The sequence below is a fragment of the Carcharhinus amblyrhynchos genome, chromosome 1, assembly GCF_965287045.1.
Source record: "Carcharhinus amblyrhynchos chromosome 1, sCarAmb.v2.hapA, whole genome shotgun sequence".
Classification (NCBI taxonomy): domain Eukaryota; kingdom Metazoa; phylum Chordata; class Chondrichthyes; order Carcharhiniformes; family Carcharhinidae; genus Carcharhinus; species Carcharhinus amblyrhynchos.
The window spans coordinates 53,024,129-53,041,700 of NC_137324.1; the positions used below are offsets into that span (position 1 = coordinate 53,024,129).

At 40.6% G+C, this 17,572-nt stretch overlaps 1 protein-coding gene across 2 annotated transcripts in view; it reads left to right on the top strand.

The window, feature by feature from the left end:
• LOC145338894 (coiled-coil domain-containing protein 68-like) overlaps positions 1 to 16,246 on the top strand; it is a 58,433-nt gene extending 42,187 nt beyond the window's left edge. For both annotated transcript variants that reach the window (XM_080183320.1, XM_080183397.1), the window contains 4 exons: positions 8,931 to 9,036; positions 10,873 to 10,956; positions 12,881 to 12,957; positions 14,135 to 16,246. In XM_080183320.1, the coding sequence (XP_080039446.1) occupies positions 8,931 to 9,036; positions 10,873 to 10,956; positions 12,881 to 12,957; positions 14,135 to 14,198 (331 nt within the window). In that variant the 3' untranslated portion in view covers positions 14,199 to 16,246. The remainder of the gene's footprint in view (positions 1 to 8,930; positions 9,037 to 10,872; positions 10,957 to 12,880; positions 12,958 to 14,134) is intronic.
• Positions 16,247 to 17,572: the final 1,326 nt, after the last annotated feature.

The window sequence follows — 17,572 nt, forward strand, 5'->3', positions numbered from 1 at the left end:
TCATAAGAAAGCCCCTCCATACTCAGGATCAACTTAGTGAACCTTCTCTTTACTGCCTCCAATGTCAATATATCTTTCCTTAGATAAGGGGGCCAAAACTATTCACAATATTTGAGGTATGGTCTGACTAATACCCTACATAGCTTTAGCACCACTTCGCTATTTTTTAAATTTCATTCCCTTTGAAATGAAGGCTAGCATTTTATTTGCCTTCCCATTAACCTGCTCAATTTGCATGCTAAATTTTTTGTGATTTACGCACGAACCCCAAATTCCTGTCTTTCTGCAGTTTTTTTTCATTTAGATAATATTCAATTCCTTTATTCTCTCCACCGAAGTACACAACTTCACATTTTCCTACATTATATTCCATCTGCCAAGTTTTTGCCCACTCACTTAACTGTTTACATTCCTCTTTGTGTCATTCTCACCACTTGCCTTCCCACCTATCTTTGTGTCATCCACAAACTTGGCAATGATACATTCATTTCCCTCACTCAAGTCATTAATATATATTGTAAATAATTGTGGTCCAGCACTCATCCCTGTGGAACTCCTCTCGCTATAGGCTGCCATCCTGGAAATGCCCCTCTTGTCTCAACTCTCTGACTTCTTTCAGTTAGCCAATTCTTTATCCATGCTAATATACTACCCCCAACATTGTGGACTCTTATGCTATTAAATAACCTTTTATGAAGTACCTTACTGAATGCCTTGTGGAAATCCAAGTATATTACATCTACTTGTTCCCCTTTATCTATCCTGCTTATTACTACCTCAAAGAATTCTACTAAATTTATCGGGCATGATTTTCCCTTCATGAAGCCCTGTTGACTCTGCTTGATATATTATGCATTTCTACGTACTTTGCTATTACATCCTTTATAATGGACTTGAACATTTTCCCAATGACAATTACAGTACTTCACCTCTTTCTAAGCAGTTGCTTCAGAGTCCAGAACTTGAATATTACTGAAAGAAAGAGATATGCTGCCAAAGAGTTTTTCTGACAGTCCTGATGAGTGCAAGATGAAAAGCTTTGACAGCATGTCACATTTTTTCTGCAATTCTTATAAGTGTACATTAATTTCACCCTATATTGTGGACTCCAGAGAGGCAGCTTTCTGATGTTGTACTGATGGTAGAGATCCTTTCCTGCCCCTTGTGCTTACAGGAAACTGAATCGTGCACCCAAATTTCTTAACTCCATTGTCAGCGATCAAAGCTCCAACCGGCAGTGCCAAAATGGAAATACCTTTTGGAGTAAGGGTAACTAAGTCATAAAGCGGCATGATAGCACAGTGGTTAGCACTGTTGCCTCACAGTGCCAAGGACCCGGGTTCAATTCCCGGCTTGGGTCACTGTCTGTGTGGAGCTTTCACGTTCTCCCTGTGTCTGCATACATTTCTTACAGTGCTCCGGTTTCATCCCACATTCTGAAAGCCGTGCTGGTAAGGTGCATTGACCTAAACAGGCGCTGGAGTGTGGCAACTAGGGGCATTTCACAGTAACTTCATTGCAGTGTTAATGTAACCCTTACTTGTGACTAATAATAAATAAACTAAAAATAATCTTTGAGGAACATAAGACACGGAGAGGAGTGGGTCATTTGGTCTATCGAGCCTGCTCTGCCATTCAACAAGACCATGACTGATTTGATTGTGGCTTCAACTCCACTTCCCTGTCTACTGCATCCTCCACCCCCCACTCCCACCCCCTCTCCCTCCACCTCATAATCTTTGACTCTCTTGTTGATGAAAAGTCTGTCTAACTCTGCTTTGTATAAATTCAGTGGCCCAGTCTCCATTGTTTTCTGGGGAAAATAATTTCACACACTATTAACCATTAGCTAAACCTTTTCATTGCAGTTTTAAAAGGGAGTCCTCTTATTCTTAAACTGTGTCCTCTTGTTTGGTATCTACCCTGTCAGATCCCCTCAGGACCTATAATTTTCAACAAAATAATCTCTCATTCTTCTAATGGGTACAGCCCAAACTTGTTCAACTGTCTTCATAAAACAAGCCCTTCATCCCAGGAATGAGTTGAATGATCCGTCTCTGTATTGTTTCTAATGCAGTTATATCTTATTCAAATCAGGAGACCAAAACTATATGCATTATTCCAGATGCGGTCTCATCAATGCCCTGTACAGTTGCTGTAAAAACTCTGCTCTTTTATATTCCACTCCTCTTGTAATATATGCCAGTGTTCCTTTGTCTTCCTAATCACTAGCTGTACCTGCATGCTAACTTTTTGTGATTCATGTATCAGGTACGCTTTTTTCTTTCTCTTTATTAAAAGATCTTTGTATTCTCACCAGCCACTGGAGACGTTCCTGGAAGACTGACAAGGAGCTAATGCTGTTCCTTTGTTCCAGAAAGAAAGTAGGGATAATCCAGGAAATTATAGACCCATGAATCTAACATAAATTATTAGGAAACGATCGGAAAGGATTCATTGGGATGGGATTTACACACATTTGGAAAAGCATGGACTGATTTGGGAAAGTCAGCATGGCTTTGTGTGGAGCAGGTCATGTCTTAGTAACTTGATTGATTTTTTCGAGGAGGTGATGAAGGTGATTAATGGGGATAGAGCAGTGGATGTTGTCTATAAGAATTTTAGTAAGGCTTTCGACAAGGTTCTTCATGGTGGCTCAACCAGAAGATTAAGATGCATAAGATCAACAGTAACTTGGCTGCTTGGATTCAGACTTGGCTTGCCATAGAACTCAGAGATTAGAGGTGGAAGGGTATTTTTCTGGCTGGAGGTCGGTGACTAGTGATGTTCCGCTGGGATCGTACTGGGCTCTTTGCTGTTTGTGATATATATGTATATTACTTGGATGAAAATGTAGATGGGTGGGTTAGTAAGTTTGCAGACAACACAAAGTTAGGTGGAGTTGTGGACAGTACAGAAGGTTATCAAAGGACACAGCGCGATAAAGATCAGCTGCAGATATGGGTGGAGAAATGGTAGATGGAGTTTAATCTGTGCATGTGTGAGGTGCTGCACTTTGGGAGATCAAGTGTTAAGGACCCTGAACTGCATTGATGTATACAGAGAGATCTCAGGGTTCAAGTCCATTTCTCCCTGAAAGAGCCACACAAGTAGATAGGGTGGGAAAGAAGGCATGTGGCATAGTCGTTTTTATTGGTTGGACATTGAGTAGAAGAGTCATGATGTCATGTTGCATCTTTATAAAACGTTGGTTAGGCCGCACTTATTGACTTGTGTTCAATATTGTAGTTTTGCGTATTTATCGGTATTACATTCAATTCTGGTTGCCACATTACAGGAAGGATGTGGAGGCTATGGAGAGGGTGCAGAGGAGGTTTATTAGGATGCTGCCTGGATTAGAGGCTACATGAGCTATAAGGAGAGGCTGGACAAACGAGGGTTGTTTTCTCTAGAGGCTGAAAGAAGTCTATAAAATTATGAGAGGCATAGATAGGATTGACATTCAGAATCTTTTTCCCTGAGTTGAAATGTCAAATACTAGTGGGCATGCACTTAAGGTGAGAGGGGTAAGGTTCAAAGGAGATGTGAGTAGAAATGTTTTACAGAGAGTGGCAGGTGTCTGGAAGGTGCTGCTAGGGGTAGTGGTGGAGGCAGTATGATAGGAACGTTTAAGGGGCTTTCAGATAAGCACGGGGATATGCAAGGGATAGAGGGATATAGATCAAGAGCAGGCAGAAGGGATTCATTTAATTTGGCATCATGTTTAGCACAAGATCATGGGCTGAAGGGCCTGTTCCTGTGCTGTACTGTTTGATGCTCCATGTTCTATGTAGACGGAGTGTAAGATTTGCCAGCCATTACATCTTTGGCACAATTCCAACTTCTATAGACTGTTAGAAAATGATGATGGGTACCTCCTTTATCTTTGCCACTGCATTCTTCTTTGTTCTGGGATGAAAGAAATCTATTTTCAGTTGCATTAAATCAATCAGTACTGCCATCACCGCACCCCCCCCCACCCCCACCCAACTACCACCCTCGGCTCACACACTAATTAGTGCCTCTAATTTCCCAACTTCTAATACTTTCTATATTTAAATATAAATGTTGCATGAATACTGGTATAGCAGTCTTTTTAACTTTCTCATGAACCATTATATTCTTTTGCAAAACCTTTTCCTCAATACTACCAAAGTCAATATACACTTCACAATTTAGCTGCCCTCCCAATCTTCCCAAGAGTTTCAAAGCATGAGCCCCAATGTTTTTCACCTTGGTATTGGGCAGCTATCATTGTTTGGACCTTAATTCACATCCACAAGATATCTGTCTATAATATGTAGGAGTAGGAGTAACTGCAAAACCCCTCTAGGCAGCTTCAGCATTCAGTCAGATCAAAGGCTGGATTTTTACATTATCTCCATATATACAAAACTGAAGATCAATGTGCTAAATCTTACATGACCCCTGTGGATGTGATTCCTGTGGTGGGCCTCATTTGAAATCAGTCAGATATCCATTATACAACATTCCCACCCACCCGTCAACTCACACTTCCCTCCCACCCCTAGCTAATATGGGGGGAACAGGGGGTGCAGAGGGTAATGAAATTGTCAACCCATCCTCCATATTTAAATGATCAACTGATATCGATGTGACTTGTTATCAACCTAAGTAACCCTGATAATACACTGCTGATGCCGTAAAACATTTAGAGTGGGCAGCTAGGCAGGAGCGGGAGGACAGAACATTTCACTCAAATGTTTAAAGGATAGAAAGGAGAGGGATGGTGTTCTTCAGAGCTGCCCTTTGCCGATTGCACTGGCTCATCATTAGATCGAACCGCTTTACTTTCCTTCCAGCTCTCTCCCTTAATCCACCTCTTCCGCACCCCCCTCCCCCCCCCCCCCCGCCTGCCCCCCCCCCCCCCCCCCCCCCGTTCTCCTTAACCTCCTAACTTACTCGAACACTCTTGGCCCAAGTCATCAGCCTTACCGGAGGATCCATGGGTCTTGGTCGCCTTCTTCCTTCGCAGTCCCAGCAGCAACCTCAACACCTTCCTGCCATTGCCAGAGCCAATGGAGCTGCCATCAGGTCAGGAATTGGGCCTTGCACACCGCAAGGAGGGGTGAAAGTCCCACTCAGTAGTCCGTTATGGCTGCAGGGCTGGTCGATGTGGAGCATATTGGCTCCATGCAGACGTTTCTTCCTGGGTTTGGTAGGGGGTTGCTGATGCACTCCACAGTCCTAGTATTATTCAGCTCCACAGCTTTCTCATCTAGAGAATTTCAAAGATTCACAGACCTTTAGGTGAAGAAATTTCTTTGAGGAGGTAACAAGGAAGTTAGATAAAGGAGAACCAGTTGACATGATTTATTTAGATTTCCAGAAGGCCTTTGACAAGGTATCACATGGGAAACTGTTAAATAAGTTAAGTACCATGGTATTAAGGGTAAGATCCTGGCATGGATAGAAGATTGGCTAATTGGCAGAAGACAGAGAATGGGGATAAACAGGTCTTTTTCAGGATGCAGCCGGTGACTAATGGTGTGCCTCAGGGGTCAGTGCTGGGACCACAACTTTTCACAACGCATATTAACGATTTGGAGGAAGGAACTAAAGGCACTGTTGCTAAGTTGGCAGATGATACAAAGATATGTAGAGGGACAGGTAGTATTGAGGAAACAGGGGGGCTGCAGAGGGACTTGGACAAGTTAGGAGAGTGGGAAAGAAGTGGGAGATGGAATACAATGTGGAAAAGTGTGAGGTTATGCACTTGGGAAGGAGGATTGGTGGCATAGACTATTTTCTGAATGCAAAAATGTTTTGGAAATCAGAAGCACAAAGGGACTTGGGAGTCATTGTTCAAGATTCTTCTAAGGTTAAAACTAAGGTTTAGTCGGCAGTTAGGAAGGCAAATGCAATGTTAGCATTCATGTCGAGAGAACTACAGTACAAGAGCAGGGATGTACTTCTGAGGCTGTATAACGCTCTGGTCAAACCAGTTTTTGAACAGTTTTGGGCCCCATATCTAAGGAAAGATGTGCTGGCCTTGGAAAGAGTCCAAAGGAGGTTCACAAGAATGATTTCTGGAACGAAGAGCTTGTCATATGAGGAAAAATTGAGGACTCTGAGTCTGTACTTGTTGGAGTTTAGAAGAATGAGGGGAGATCTTATTGAAATTTACAGGATACTACGAGGCCTAGATCGAGTGGACATGGAGAGGATGCTTCCACTAGTCAGAAAACTAAAACCGGAGGGCACAACCTCAGGCTGAAGGGACGATCCTTTAAAACAGAGATGAAGAGGAATTTTTTCAGCCGGAGAGTGGTGAATCTGTGGAACTCTTTGCCACAGAAGACTGTGGAGGCCAGGTCATTGATTGTCTCTCAGACTGAGATAGATAGGTTCTTGATTAATAAGGCTGTCAGGGGTTATGGGAAAAGGGTTATGGGAGAATGGGGATGAAAAAAGTATTAGCTATGATTGAATGACGGAGCAGACTCGATGAGCCGAGTGGCCTAATTCTGCTCCTATGTCTTATGGTCTTGTGGTTTTTCTCCTCTTTTACATTCTAAGTAGCTGAATCCATATTCTACAACAAGGTTCTGTAGCCTGAGAATCAGCATCCACCCTGTAAAGCCCTATGATAATTTTATTTCTTTCAATAAAGTTATTTATTCTTTTAAACTCTAGAAAAATATAGGCCCATTCCCCTCAATCTCTTCACACTTGTTGGCCCTTTCATGCTTTAATTAAAGTTTTATGTCATTAATTCACCTAGATTAGTTTTAGTTTATTTAAAATATGTAAGTAGCTTAAATTATTAACTTATTAAGATATTAGTTATAGAATCCGAATTGCTAATTTACACCACTTTTCTTATCTAGAATGCAAGAAGTATATTAATTCATAACTAACCTTCTGGTCGATGGTGTCACTGGTCTTGTTTATCCCAGCTGAATTTAAAAGCTGGTTTTGACCTCTGTTCTTTATCTTTGGTCCTCACTATGTCTAGGAAATTACCTTCCATCAATTTTAAGTTCTTCTTTTGTTCTTAGACAGCAACTTGCACTAAACATTAAAATACTGAAAAAGTAAACAAAATCTTACTATAATGAGCTCTGATTATTGAGTTTCCCACTACAAATATGTCTCTATTTTCAATGCCAAACCCCGCCCCCACCACCCCCGACATCTACATACTGCGATACTACAAGGGGCTATACTCATCCTTATGTCTGCTGATCCTCCTGTTTCCTTTAACCCGCCTATCTCACTAATTAAAGCTTTTAATTGGCTCTTCTACTTTCTCCTTCTTTGGTGTGACATTTAGTTTTGCATTGTGATTTTGTTTACCTAAATCAAGAGTGCTATGTGAATGTGAAGAAGTTGTTGTTGTAATCTTCAAACCAACCCCTCAAATTCCACCAGAGTAAAGGATTTAATTGATTCAGCACATGTGGATTCAAGACCTAATTTGCCACACTTCCTGTGTCATTCTCTTCATGTGTCTCTTCCTTCTTCACTCTTCTTACCAGGTAAACATCAAATCCAACAATCCACTGGTCAAATGTAGCAACTTGTTGATAGTACATTTCATTTTTACCCTGTACTTTGTTTAGGCATGATCATGATTAGTCGTTTACTCGTACCACTCGTTTCATTATAGTGCACTCCAGTTCTTTTTATCTATAATAACTTGCTCTTTTGTTATAATCCTCAGAGAGATTGATAACATTTAAAAAATGTTTGACTTCCTAATGGCTGACCTGAAGGAATTTCACAACATGATTTTGAGCTTTAAGACTTTTAATGCAACAAAAAATAAAAGCAACACCAACTAAACATTACCCAGTAAGCAACTAACACTCTAAACTCCAGAAAGATAACATCTGTTAATGTCTTAATGTGACAAATATCTCCATGTTGTATTTATACTCTATGGAACATTTTCCATATATTTGCCGTCTTTTCAATAAACTGTCTAAAGTCACTTCCAATTGTTTTAAATCTCCCAATTTGCCGAGTCATGATGTCCAACAACCATCACAGGTCCTCTCCATCTGAGAATTTCCAAACCGATTTCCAGCAGTAAGTCCCACTGCAGAGATGACTTCTCCCATTCTTGCCAGGGAGAATTTTCCATTGTCTTTAAAATAACATCACATTCCTTCTCTTTGATCAGTAGGCAAGCTTTCCCCAGCATTCTGCCCAGCAGCTAACAGAGAAAACAACCTCTCTGGAACTCATTGTGACTGCTGCTGTATCTCATTCTTTCTGCCTTTCTATTCCTGTTCAACATCTCTGGAAGGAATTTTGCATCAGCCTCCATGATGGGTTTGGTGGTGGGGTGAGCATTTAATTTTTGACAAGTGGGGACCCTGCCACCTTCCTGCCTCCACTTTGATTGTGACAGGAAGATCACCCCACCATCAGTTGAGTTGGATGACATCCAGACTTGAAAAGTTCTCTCTCCATGGATGCTGTCAGACCTGCTAAGATTTTCCAACATTTTATGTTTTTGTAACATCTACATTTGTTTTCAGGTGTTAGACACAGTGATTACATTTCTCTAGCATCTGAACTGGCCCTTTTTTCTCCATGGTGACAAACCATAAAGGTTTGTCGCTGGGCAGAACTCATAGCAGATTACCTGACTCCCTTCATTACTCTATTTTGCCTTAAATTAAAGTAATTAATTAAAGTTCATTAAAGTGCAGAGATCTCAACCATCTTTAACTTACTGTGAAGCTTTAAGACAGCTTTAATGGGCTACATGATAAATGTTAGGGAAGGTTCACAGGATTCATCCACAAGTTAATTATATTTGTTAAATGTTCATGTATCACTGTCACACTGTCTTGATTTTTATCCTTTTGGTAATCCCAAGGGTAAAAGGACATGCAATGGGGAAACTTCAAAAAGTTGTTATTTAATCACATTAACCCAAAAGTATTTGTTTACAGTGTTCAGGATCTTCAGCTGGAGATTTCCACACTACAAGAAAAGATCCTTCACCTGGAGAATGTTGCCACCCACCAACATCGAAATCTACACAGCATAATAGACACGGTGAGGTGCAGAACATGATGATAATGTAGAATGCCATTATATTTCATAGTACAGCAAAGCAATACATGGCAAATGCAGTGTAATCTGAAGAAATGTGCGGTTATCCATTTTGGTAGCCAAAACAGAAAGACAGATTATTATCTGAATGGCTATAAATTAAAAAGGGTGAATATGCAATGAGACCTTGGTGTCCTCATACATCTGTGCTGAAAGTAAGCACGCAGGTGCAGCAGGCAGTAAAGTAGGCAAATAGTATGTTGGCCTTCATAGTGAGAGGGTTCGAGTATAGGAGCAGGGATGTCTTACTGTATTTATGCTGGGCCACACCATAGATGTGTAGGCCCATTGAGTCCCTACAGGGCACATTCAGCCCATAGAGTCTGCACCAACTATTCAGAAGAATGTTTTAACCATGTGCACCACTTTCAACCACATCCCCCCCCCGCCCACCCCCCCACCAGCCTCCACCCCTCAGCATTATCCTTGTAACCCCACACATTTACCACAGCTAATCCACCCAACCGACACATCTTTAGAAATTAAAGGGCTATTTATCACAGCCAATCCACCTAATCTGTACATCTTTGGACGATGGCAGGAAACCGGGCCACCTGGAGGAAACCCTCACAGACTTGGGGAAGCAAACACCTGGAGTATTGTGTGTAGTTTTGGTCTGAGGAAGGATGTTCTTGTTATAGAGGAAACGCAGTGAAGGTTTACCAGGCTGATCCCTGGATGGCGGGATTGACATATGAGGAGAGATTGAGTCAATAAGGATTATATTTGCTGCAGTTTAAAAGAATGAGTTGGGATATTTGGAAACCTGTAAAATTCAAACAGGACTAGACAAGGTAGAAGCAGGATGGGTGTTCCTGGATATCCAGAACCAGCGGTCATAGTCTAAGGAAATGGATTGAACCTTTTAGGATTGAGGTAAGGAGAGTGGCAAATCTATGGCATTCGCTTCCACAGAAAGCAGTTGAAGCCAAAACATTGTGTGTTTTCATGAAGGAGTTAGATATAGTTCTTGGGGTGAAGGGGATCAGAGCATCTGGGGGGAAAGTAGGATCAGACTATTGAGTGAGAGATCAGCCATGATCATAATGAATGGCAGCGTGTGGTTGAAGAATCAAATGGCCTCCTCCTGCTCTTATTTTCTATGTTTTGATATATGAGTCCAGATCCATAACAATGTAGTTGACTCTTAAAGGCTTACTAGGCCATTTCAGAGAGCATTTTAGTTCAAGGGCTATTAGGGGAGGGCAATAAATTCTTGCCCAGCCAGAAATGCCCACACCTCCTGAATGAATGAAAAAAGGAACTAAAGCAGATAAACAGAGTTGAAGGCAGATCAACCATGATCTAACTGAATGGTGGCGGAAGCCCAATGGGTTGAATGATTTACACCTGTCCCAAAGGTACTATATTAAAAGGAGCATTTGGGTTAAGCAGATATCCACTAACATGTTCTGCATGTTAGAAATGACCATTAGATATTGGGGATAATGCCGGGGGTGGGGGGGTGAAAGTTGTGCACATAGTTATAACGCTCTTCTGGATAATCAATGCAAACTCGATGGGCCAAATGTCCTCCTACTGCATTGTCAGGACTCAATGGGCTACGGATCTATGGTGTAGCCCAGCATATATGCAGCAAGACATCCCTACTCCTGTACTCAAATCCTCCTGCTATGAAGGCCACTATGTGTTTGTTGTTTCTGTTTGAAGCGTATGGAGTAGCTGCAAACTATAAGAACCTTCTTCACCTTTGAAGGGGGAATCTGCAATGTCTTGTGTCACTGTCCTTTAAGTAACACATTTTTTTTCTCTTCACAGATTGAAAACTTAAAAATGAATTTGGCAAAACAGGATCAAATCATACTCTCACTGAGGGAACAAGTTGGCCAACTTGAAGCAGAGGTGCTTATTCAGCTTTGTAAATTAGATGCACACACAACTAAAACATTGATTCAAATGCATTTGAATTGTATTATGCAACCATCAGGAAAGCAAAAGGCAAATTAAATGGGTTCACAACTCTTCTGATCTGAAACAAAGCCAGCAGGTTTGTTCAGGTTTTTAATGCACATGATGGGACTCTGTAAAGCAACAACTAAAAGAAAAGAACAAACTAAACACTGGTGAAACTTCTTAAATAAATAAAACCATAAAGAATTTTTAAGGCTTTGAGGGTTGCATGAAGTCCATAGGCAGCAGAGGAGAGTGTAATAAGAGAGGATATAAAGGGGATAGGAGAGAGGTTTTAAAAAAATAATTAGGAAGGCAAAGAGGACCTACGAAATTAAATTATCTTGAAACATAAAAACCAAAAGGTAAAATATTTCACATCAATAAAAAGGAAGGTTGTGATGGGAATAGAATTATTGAAGGATTAAAATTATTAAAATCCCACAAGTAACAATAGGCAGAAATATTAAATAATGATTTTACTTTGGATTTACCAGGGAGATGGTGAGGGACCAAAATTTCCTGTCCTGCCCACCACAGGAATCGTAGAGGGCAAGACAGTGCATTGAGAGATCAGACACATGCGTAATCGTGCCCTCTAGCATTCAGTAGCTGGCTTCCTAGTGTGAATAGACTCTGTCCACTCCCACTACTGGCAAGAATCACATTATGTCTATTTTTTTCTCTAAGTGGCATAAGATTTCTTTCTTTCTCTCACCAAAAAAATGAGCATGATTCTCCCCCGTTTTCACACTCGTTCGGCGCTTAGAACCTCTTTGGCAAGATTGCCCCTAGAGAAGGTGAATGGTTAACCTAATATATGCATTAATAATGGTGGAATTTTTGATAAAGTGGATGCAGAGAGAATATTTTGTCTTGTGAGGAAAAACATAACCAGAGGCCATCAATATAAAACAGGCACCAAGAAATGCTGTAGGGAATTCAGAAGAAAATTATTTATCCAAAGAGTGGTGAGGATATTGAATAATTTGAGCAAATAGCATGGATGTATTTAAGGGAAACCAGATAAGCGCAGGAAAGAAAAGATGGTTATGAAGATAGATTCAGATGAGAGGAAACACCGGCATTGACATGTAAGTCTGAATGAGGCCTGTTTCCCATGTATGTAGTATTTCCTTTTTTTGTTAGATTAACTGCAAACATTCTTCATGTGTTAACCTTTTAACCTCTATCTGGTGACTATTTAGATTTGTAGGAATGATAACCTTTGGCTTTTTCTGAAAGAAGTTTCATCGCTGGTGGTGGGTGGATGGGAATTAACTTACTTTTGCCATGCCAAATGGAGAAAATCAAACAGTTTTGCAGCTTTTCTTCATTACAATGGTTGCAGAGAATGTGCTAAGTGGTGTTAGATGAAAAGGGGTTTTTGACATTGCGCATATACCCATCAAAGGGAATGGTAATTGTATTTTGGAGAAACTGACATTATGGTGTAATAGCTTTATTGATGAGTTTTATAAATAATGAAAAAAGAAAGCATTTTCGGTTTATTTGATATAATGAACACACAGTTCTTTACATCAATAATCCTAATCCCTTATTTGTTGCACTGTCTTGAGCATATTTATGCTGCCCATGTAGGTAACTGTTCTGATAATGTCTTCCACAATTCTATTACTCTCTGGCAATAAAAGTTTTATCTGCCCTTCTTATTTGTAAGTTTCTAATTTTCAACACAAATTTCAACCTTTCATCATGGACAATTTTCAACATTAATGTTGCCAATTTTATTTATAATCCTGAAGCTCCAAAGAACTAAATGTAACAAATTGAGGAATCCATAACCATTGACACACATTTAATTAAGTGGAAGAATATAACATATTACTAAATAGCTCACTTTATTTGCAAACAGAACAAAGAACTGAAGTATAAAACAGAAGTTCATGCTGACAAGCCAAAGAAGCGAGATTCTCCAGCATTCTTAACCAGGTAAAATTTTGTGAGCTCCCTTTCACATTATGTCAGTAAAGCAACTTTGACAGGAGGCACATAGGGTGGGATGTTCCCGTTCCTCCAGCCACAGGAATTGTAGCGGGTGGGACACTGATCATGCAAAGATCCATTGACCTCAGGCAGGGTCTTCTGGTCTTGGGGCGAGTGGGGCCGGAAAATCCCACCCATAAAGTGATATACATTGGAAGAATTGTTATTTCTTTGTATTTTCCCTACTGTTTAAGAACTGGCTACTGTACAATGACAGAAAAGTTAGCAAATTCACCAAAACAGATAAGAAGGAATTTAACCTTCAAAAATAATCCCATGAAGTTAAATAAATAGAATTTACTAAACAAGTTTACAAATCAAAAATCCTTATTAAAAAGCTAACCAAGTATAAGCCCAGAGGCATAAATTAATCATGTATTATATTAAGAGTAATGAAAAGAAACCCTGATCTGAAGGCACATTGTGACTAGCAGTACTGGGAGGCAATGGCCTAGTGGTTTTATTGCTGGACTATTAATCCAGAAACTCAGCCCTGGGAACCTGGGTTTGAATCCCACCATGGCAGGTGGTGGAATTTGAATTCAATAAACTAACCTGGAATTAAGAATCTACTGATGACCATGAAACCATTGCTGATTGTCGGTAAAACCTATTTGGTTCATGAACGCCCTTTAAGGAAGGAAACCTGCCGTCCTTACCTGGTATGGCCTACATGTGGCTCCAGAACCACAGCAATGTGGTTGACTCTTAACTGCCCTCAGGGATAGGCAACAAATGCTAGCCACCCAGCGATGCCCATGTCCCATTAATGATTTTTTTTAAATGAATAAGAAAAACAAATTAAGGCAAAACACTGCGGATGCCAGAATCTGGAACAAAAATCTCAGCAGGTCTGACAGTATCTATGGAGAGAGAACAGAGTCAATGACTGGATTTTTACTGGCACACCTGCCTTATTCCAGGGCTCACAGAACAGAATTCTTGCCCGAGCGAGGTCGTAAATTCCCAGCCAATGTTTCAAATCTGGATGACATTCAACTGATGGAGAAAAGCAGATTATTGTATTATTAAATGCAATATGTTATATAATGAAGGATGTTAGTTATTTCTTCTCTATTTATCTGTATTGCTCTCTCTCTCTCTTCACCTCCAAACTTCGTAGCTATGAACCTGCTAGGAGCAAGACTCCATATCAAATGCTAATGAAGTGGAAAAAAAGTGCCTGACCCTAGATCAGCTGGCTCTGTACAGCAGAGTGTTTATCACAGAAGACCAGCAAAAGAAGGGAGCCTAATGTCTCTGCACGTGAAACCTGCCCTGGGATGATCCACACCAGAAATGACTAGAGGATAAAGACTGAAATCAAGTTTGTCTGAAGTTAGACATGGCCAGAAAGGTTTCATAGCTACTGAGTCATTATTGGTCTTTAAAATACATTTCGAGTTAAGTGCTGCAGATGAAAAAAAATGTTGAGGAAATTAAGTGAAAGTCTTCTAGGGCCCAGAGGATTGGGATAATACAATATTTTTATATAATATTTATAAAATTGTAGTTCTGAAAACAAGATTTCTCTGTACTGGATTATTTGAAATGTCTAAGCATATCATATCATTTACTGGTTTACAGAACTCAGTACCATACAGTGCCTGCAGCATGCAATTTTAAACAGTGCTGCATGCCCATTTTAATTTTTAATTGAGGGAGCATGTTCAGGATTAAACATGTACAGGGCCATGCTTGTCCCAGGTACATCTTTTATTCAGTTGCTTTAATTTTCAGCAATCACACTTTTAAATGCTGGATTTGGCATGCAGTGTAGTTCTACGAGATCATTGATTTTGAGTATCGGGGAAGGGAATGGATGAGAGTCATCTCACTCCATCATCCCTCGCTGTCTGTATGTGCTCGCACACACATACACACACATGCATTCTTCATCCATGTAAGGGCACTGAGGTTGACTAAGGTGTCATCCCTTCTCAATGAATCAGCTAACATATCTACTGAGATCAATTAAGCAGTATTTCCCTCACTGTCAGACCAAGGAGGTAACGGAAGATCTTTCTGAGTTCAAATGGGTTCAGACTTGGCAGTGAATTTACCCACTGAGCCACCAGGGGGCCCCACACCTTTCCTTTTGCCAGATTTGTTTCAGGGCATCTGTTGTTTAACATGTTTTGCCATGAAAACATAAAGGCAGTATTATTTAAATTCTCAAAGCACACAAAAACCACCTGAAAGTTTATGTGATTACCCCCAAATATTTGCGGGCTAGGTGGATTGAACATGTTAAATTGCCCCTTAAAAAGTTAAAACTTTATGTATTTATTTGTCACAAGTAGGTTTATATTAACACTGCAATGAAGTTACTATGAAAAATCCCCTAGTTGTTACACTCCGGCACCTGTTTGGGAATATTGAGGGAGAATTTAGCATGACCAATGCACCTAACCAACACATCTTTCAGACTGTGGGAGGAAACCGGAGCACCTGGAACAAACTCATGGAAACATGGGGAGAACGTGGAAACTCCACACAGACAGTGACCTAAGTTGGGAATCAAACCCAGATCCCTGGTGCTGTGAAGCAGCAGCGCTAACCATTGTGTCACCATGCCGCCCATAAGTCCAAAGATAAGCTGGTTAGATGGAATTAGCTGTGGTGAATGTGTGGGGTTACAGGGATAGGGTGGGGGAAGAAGGCCTGTCAGAGAATTGGTGCAGATCTGAAGGGCTGAATGGCTTGTTCCTCACACCAATATAAAGCAGCAAAGCAAATACAGGAACCAAACAGCCAATGTAGGATAATTTTCTTTGTTTCTTTGGACAAATGTTTTCGTTCAGCAAAATTATTATCTATGACAAGAGTACAAATAAAAGAATACACAGGATAAATGCAGAAAGAAAGTCGAATGATTTACTTTCACCTGAAGGGTAACATCCATGGGGAATAAGATGTCAGGCTCTGCTGCTGATGGTGACAGTGCATAAAGAAATTTCACTCACCCACAATATTGGGTTGGCGGCATTCGTTATTTGAACAAAGTTTGAGTGAATATATCTGTCATGTATTACGTTCTGATGTGGATGTGCCGGCGTTGGACACATTGTCAGCCACTTTAGGACTTGAACAGCAGGTTAGGTGTAAAGATTCGCATTCTAATCAGTAATCTCTAAACTGTCTGTGCTTTATATGCTCTGTCCGAGGCCAGAACTCTCCATTCACCTGACGAAGAGGGAGTCCCCTCGAAAGCTTGTGAGTTTACTATCAAATAAATCGGTTGGACTAAAACCTGGTGTTGTCAGACTTATTAATGTATTATGTTCCCAGAGACTGAACCAGAATGTAGGCCTAAAAAACCAGAGTGTTATAATAACAGTTGTGCAGTATGTCACCATTGGTATTACCATTAGTTCCAATTACATGGCTGCAATTGGAACTAATCCCAGATAAAGATGAGAGACTTTTAGGATGAGTTTGTAAAGTGTGGCGCTGGATTTTGTGGGCATATAGAAGGGAGCCGTCACAGACAAGATCAGCTGATGGACAAGCTCGGAGGAGATATAACACCAACTGAAATTTTAAGGTCAGGGTGTTCTTCTTCTGCTAGCAACATTTGGTCAATGTAGTTTTTTTATAAGTTTATTTATTAGTGTCATAAGTAGGCTTGAATTAACACTGCAATGAAGTTACTGTGAAAATCCCTTTGTCGCCACACTCTGGCACCTGTTTGGGTACACTGAGCGAGAATTTATCATGGAAAATTCACCTAACCAACACGTTTTGGACTATGGGAGGAAACCAGAACACCCGGAGAAAACCCACACAGACACGGGGAGAACGTGCAGTCTGCACAGACAGTGGTCCAAATCAAACCCGGGTCTCTGCCACTGTGCTAACAATTGTGTCCCAGCACCGCCCCTAATCAAGAGAACTTCGGGAGATTATAGTTAGGGGATCTACAATAATTACACCATGTCACCCCTGTGTCACCATGCAGCTTTTAGAGACAATGTAGGCTGATGTACAAACTTTTAATTCACTGACTGAAGAGCATTGAGGATACTGTAGAGAAAGATGAAAGCAGAACGGGAAATCAATTGCTTTTCCCCTTTGCTTCCCCTTCCCATTGTGCTTCAATGAGCGTACGCGATCTATGTGGCTATTGTCAACGTGTATGCATGAATAGTAAGTACAATACTTCTTTTGGTCCTCTGCAAGTATCAAAATAAACAGCATAACTAAATCTAATCTGATTCTCTCACGCTATTCACATATTTGGTGGTGTTCAGGAAGATGGTGCTGTAGTAGCATTGTCACTGGACTAGTAACTCAGAAATCCAGGGTACTACTCTAGGGACCCAGGTTCGAATTCCTCCATGGCAAATGGTGAAATCTGAATTCAGTAAAATCTTGAATTACAAGTCTAGTAATGACAATGAAACCATTGTCAATTGTTTAAAAACCCATCTGATTCACTAATGAATCAGACAATGAAATTAGTCATCCTTAACCGGTCTGCCCTAAATGTGACTCCAGATCCACAGCAGTGTGGTTAACTCTTAAATTGCTCTTCTGAAATGGTATGGAACACCACTCC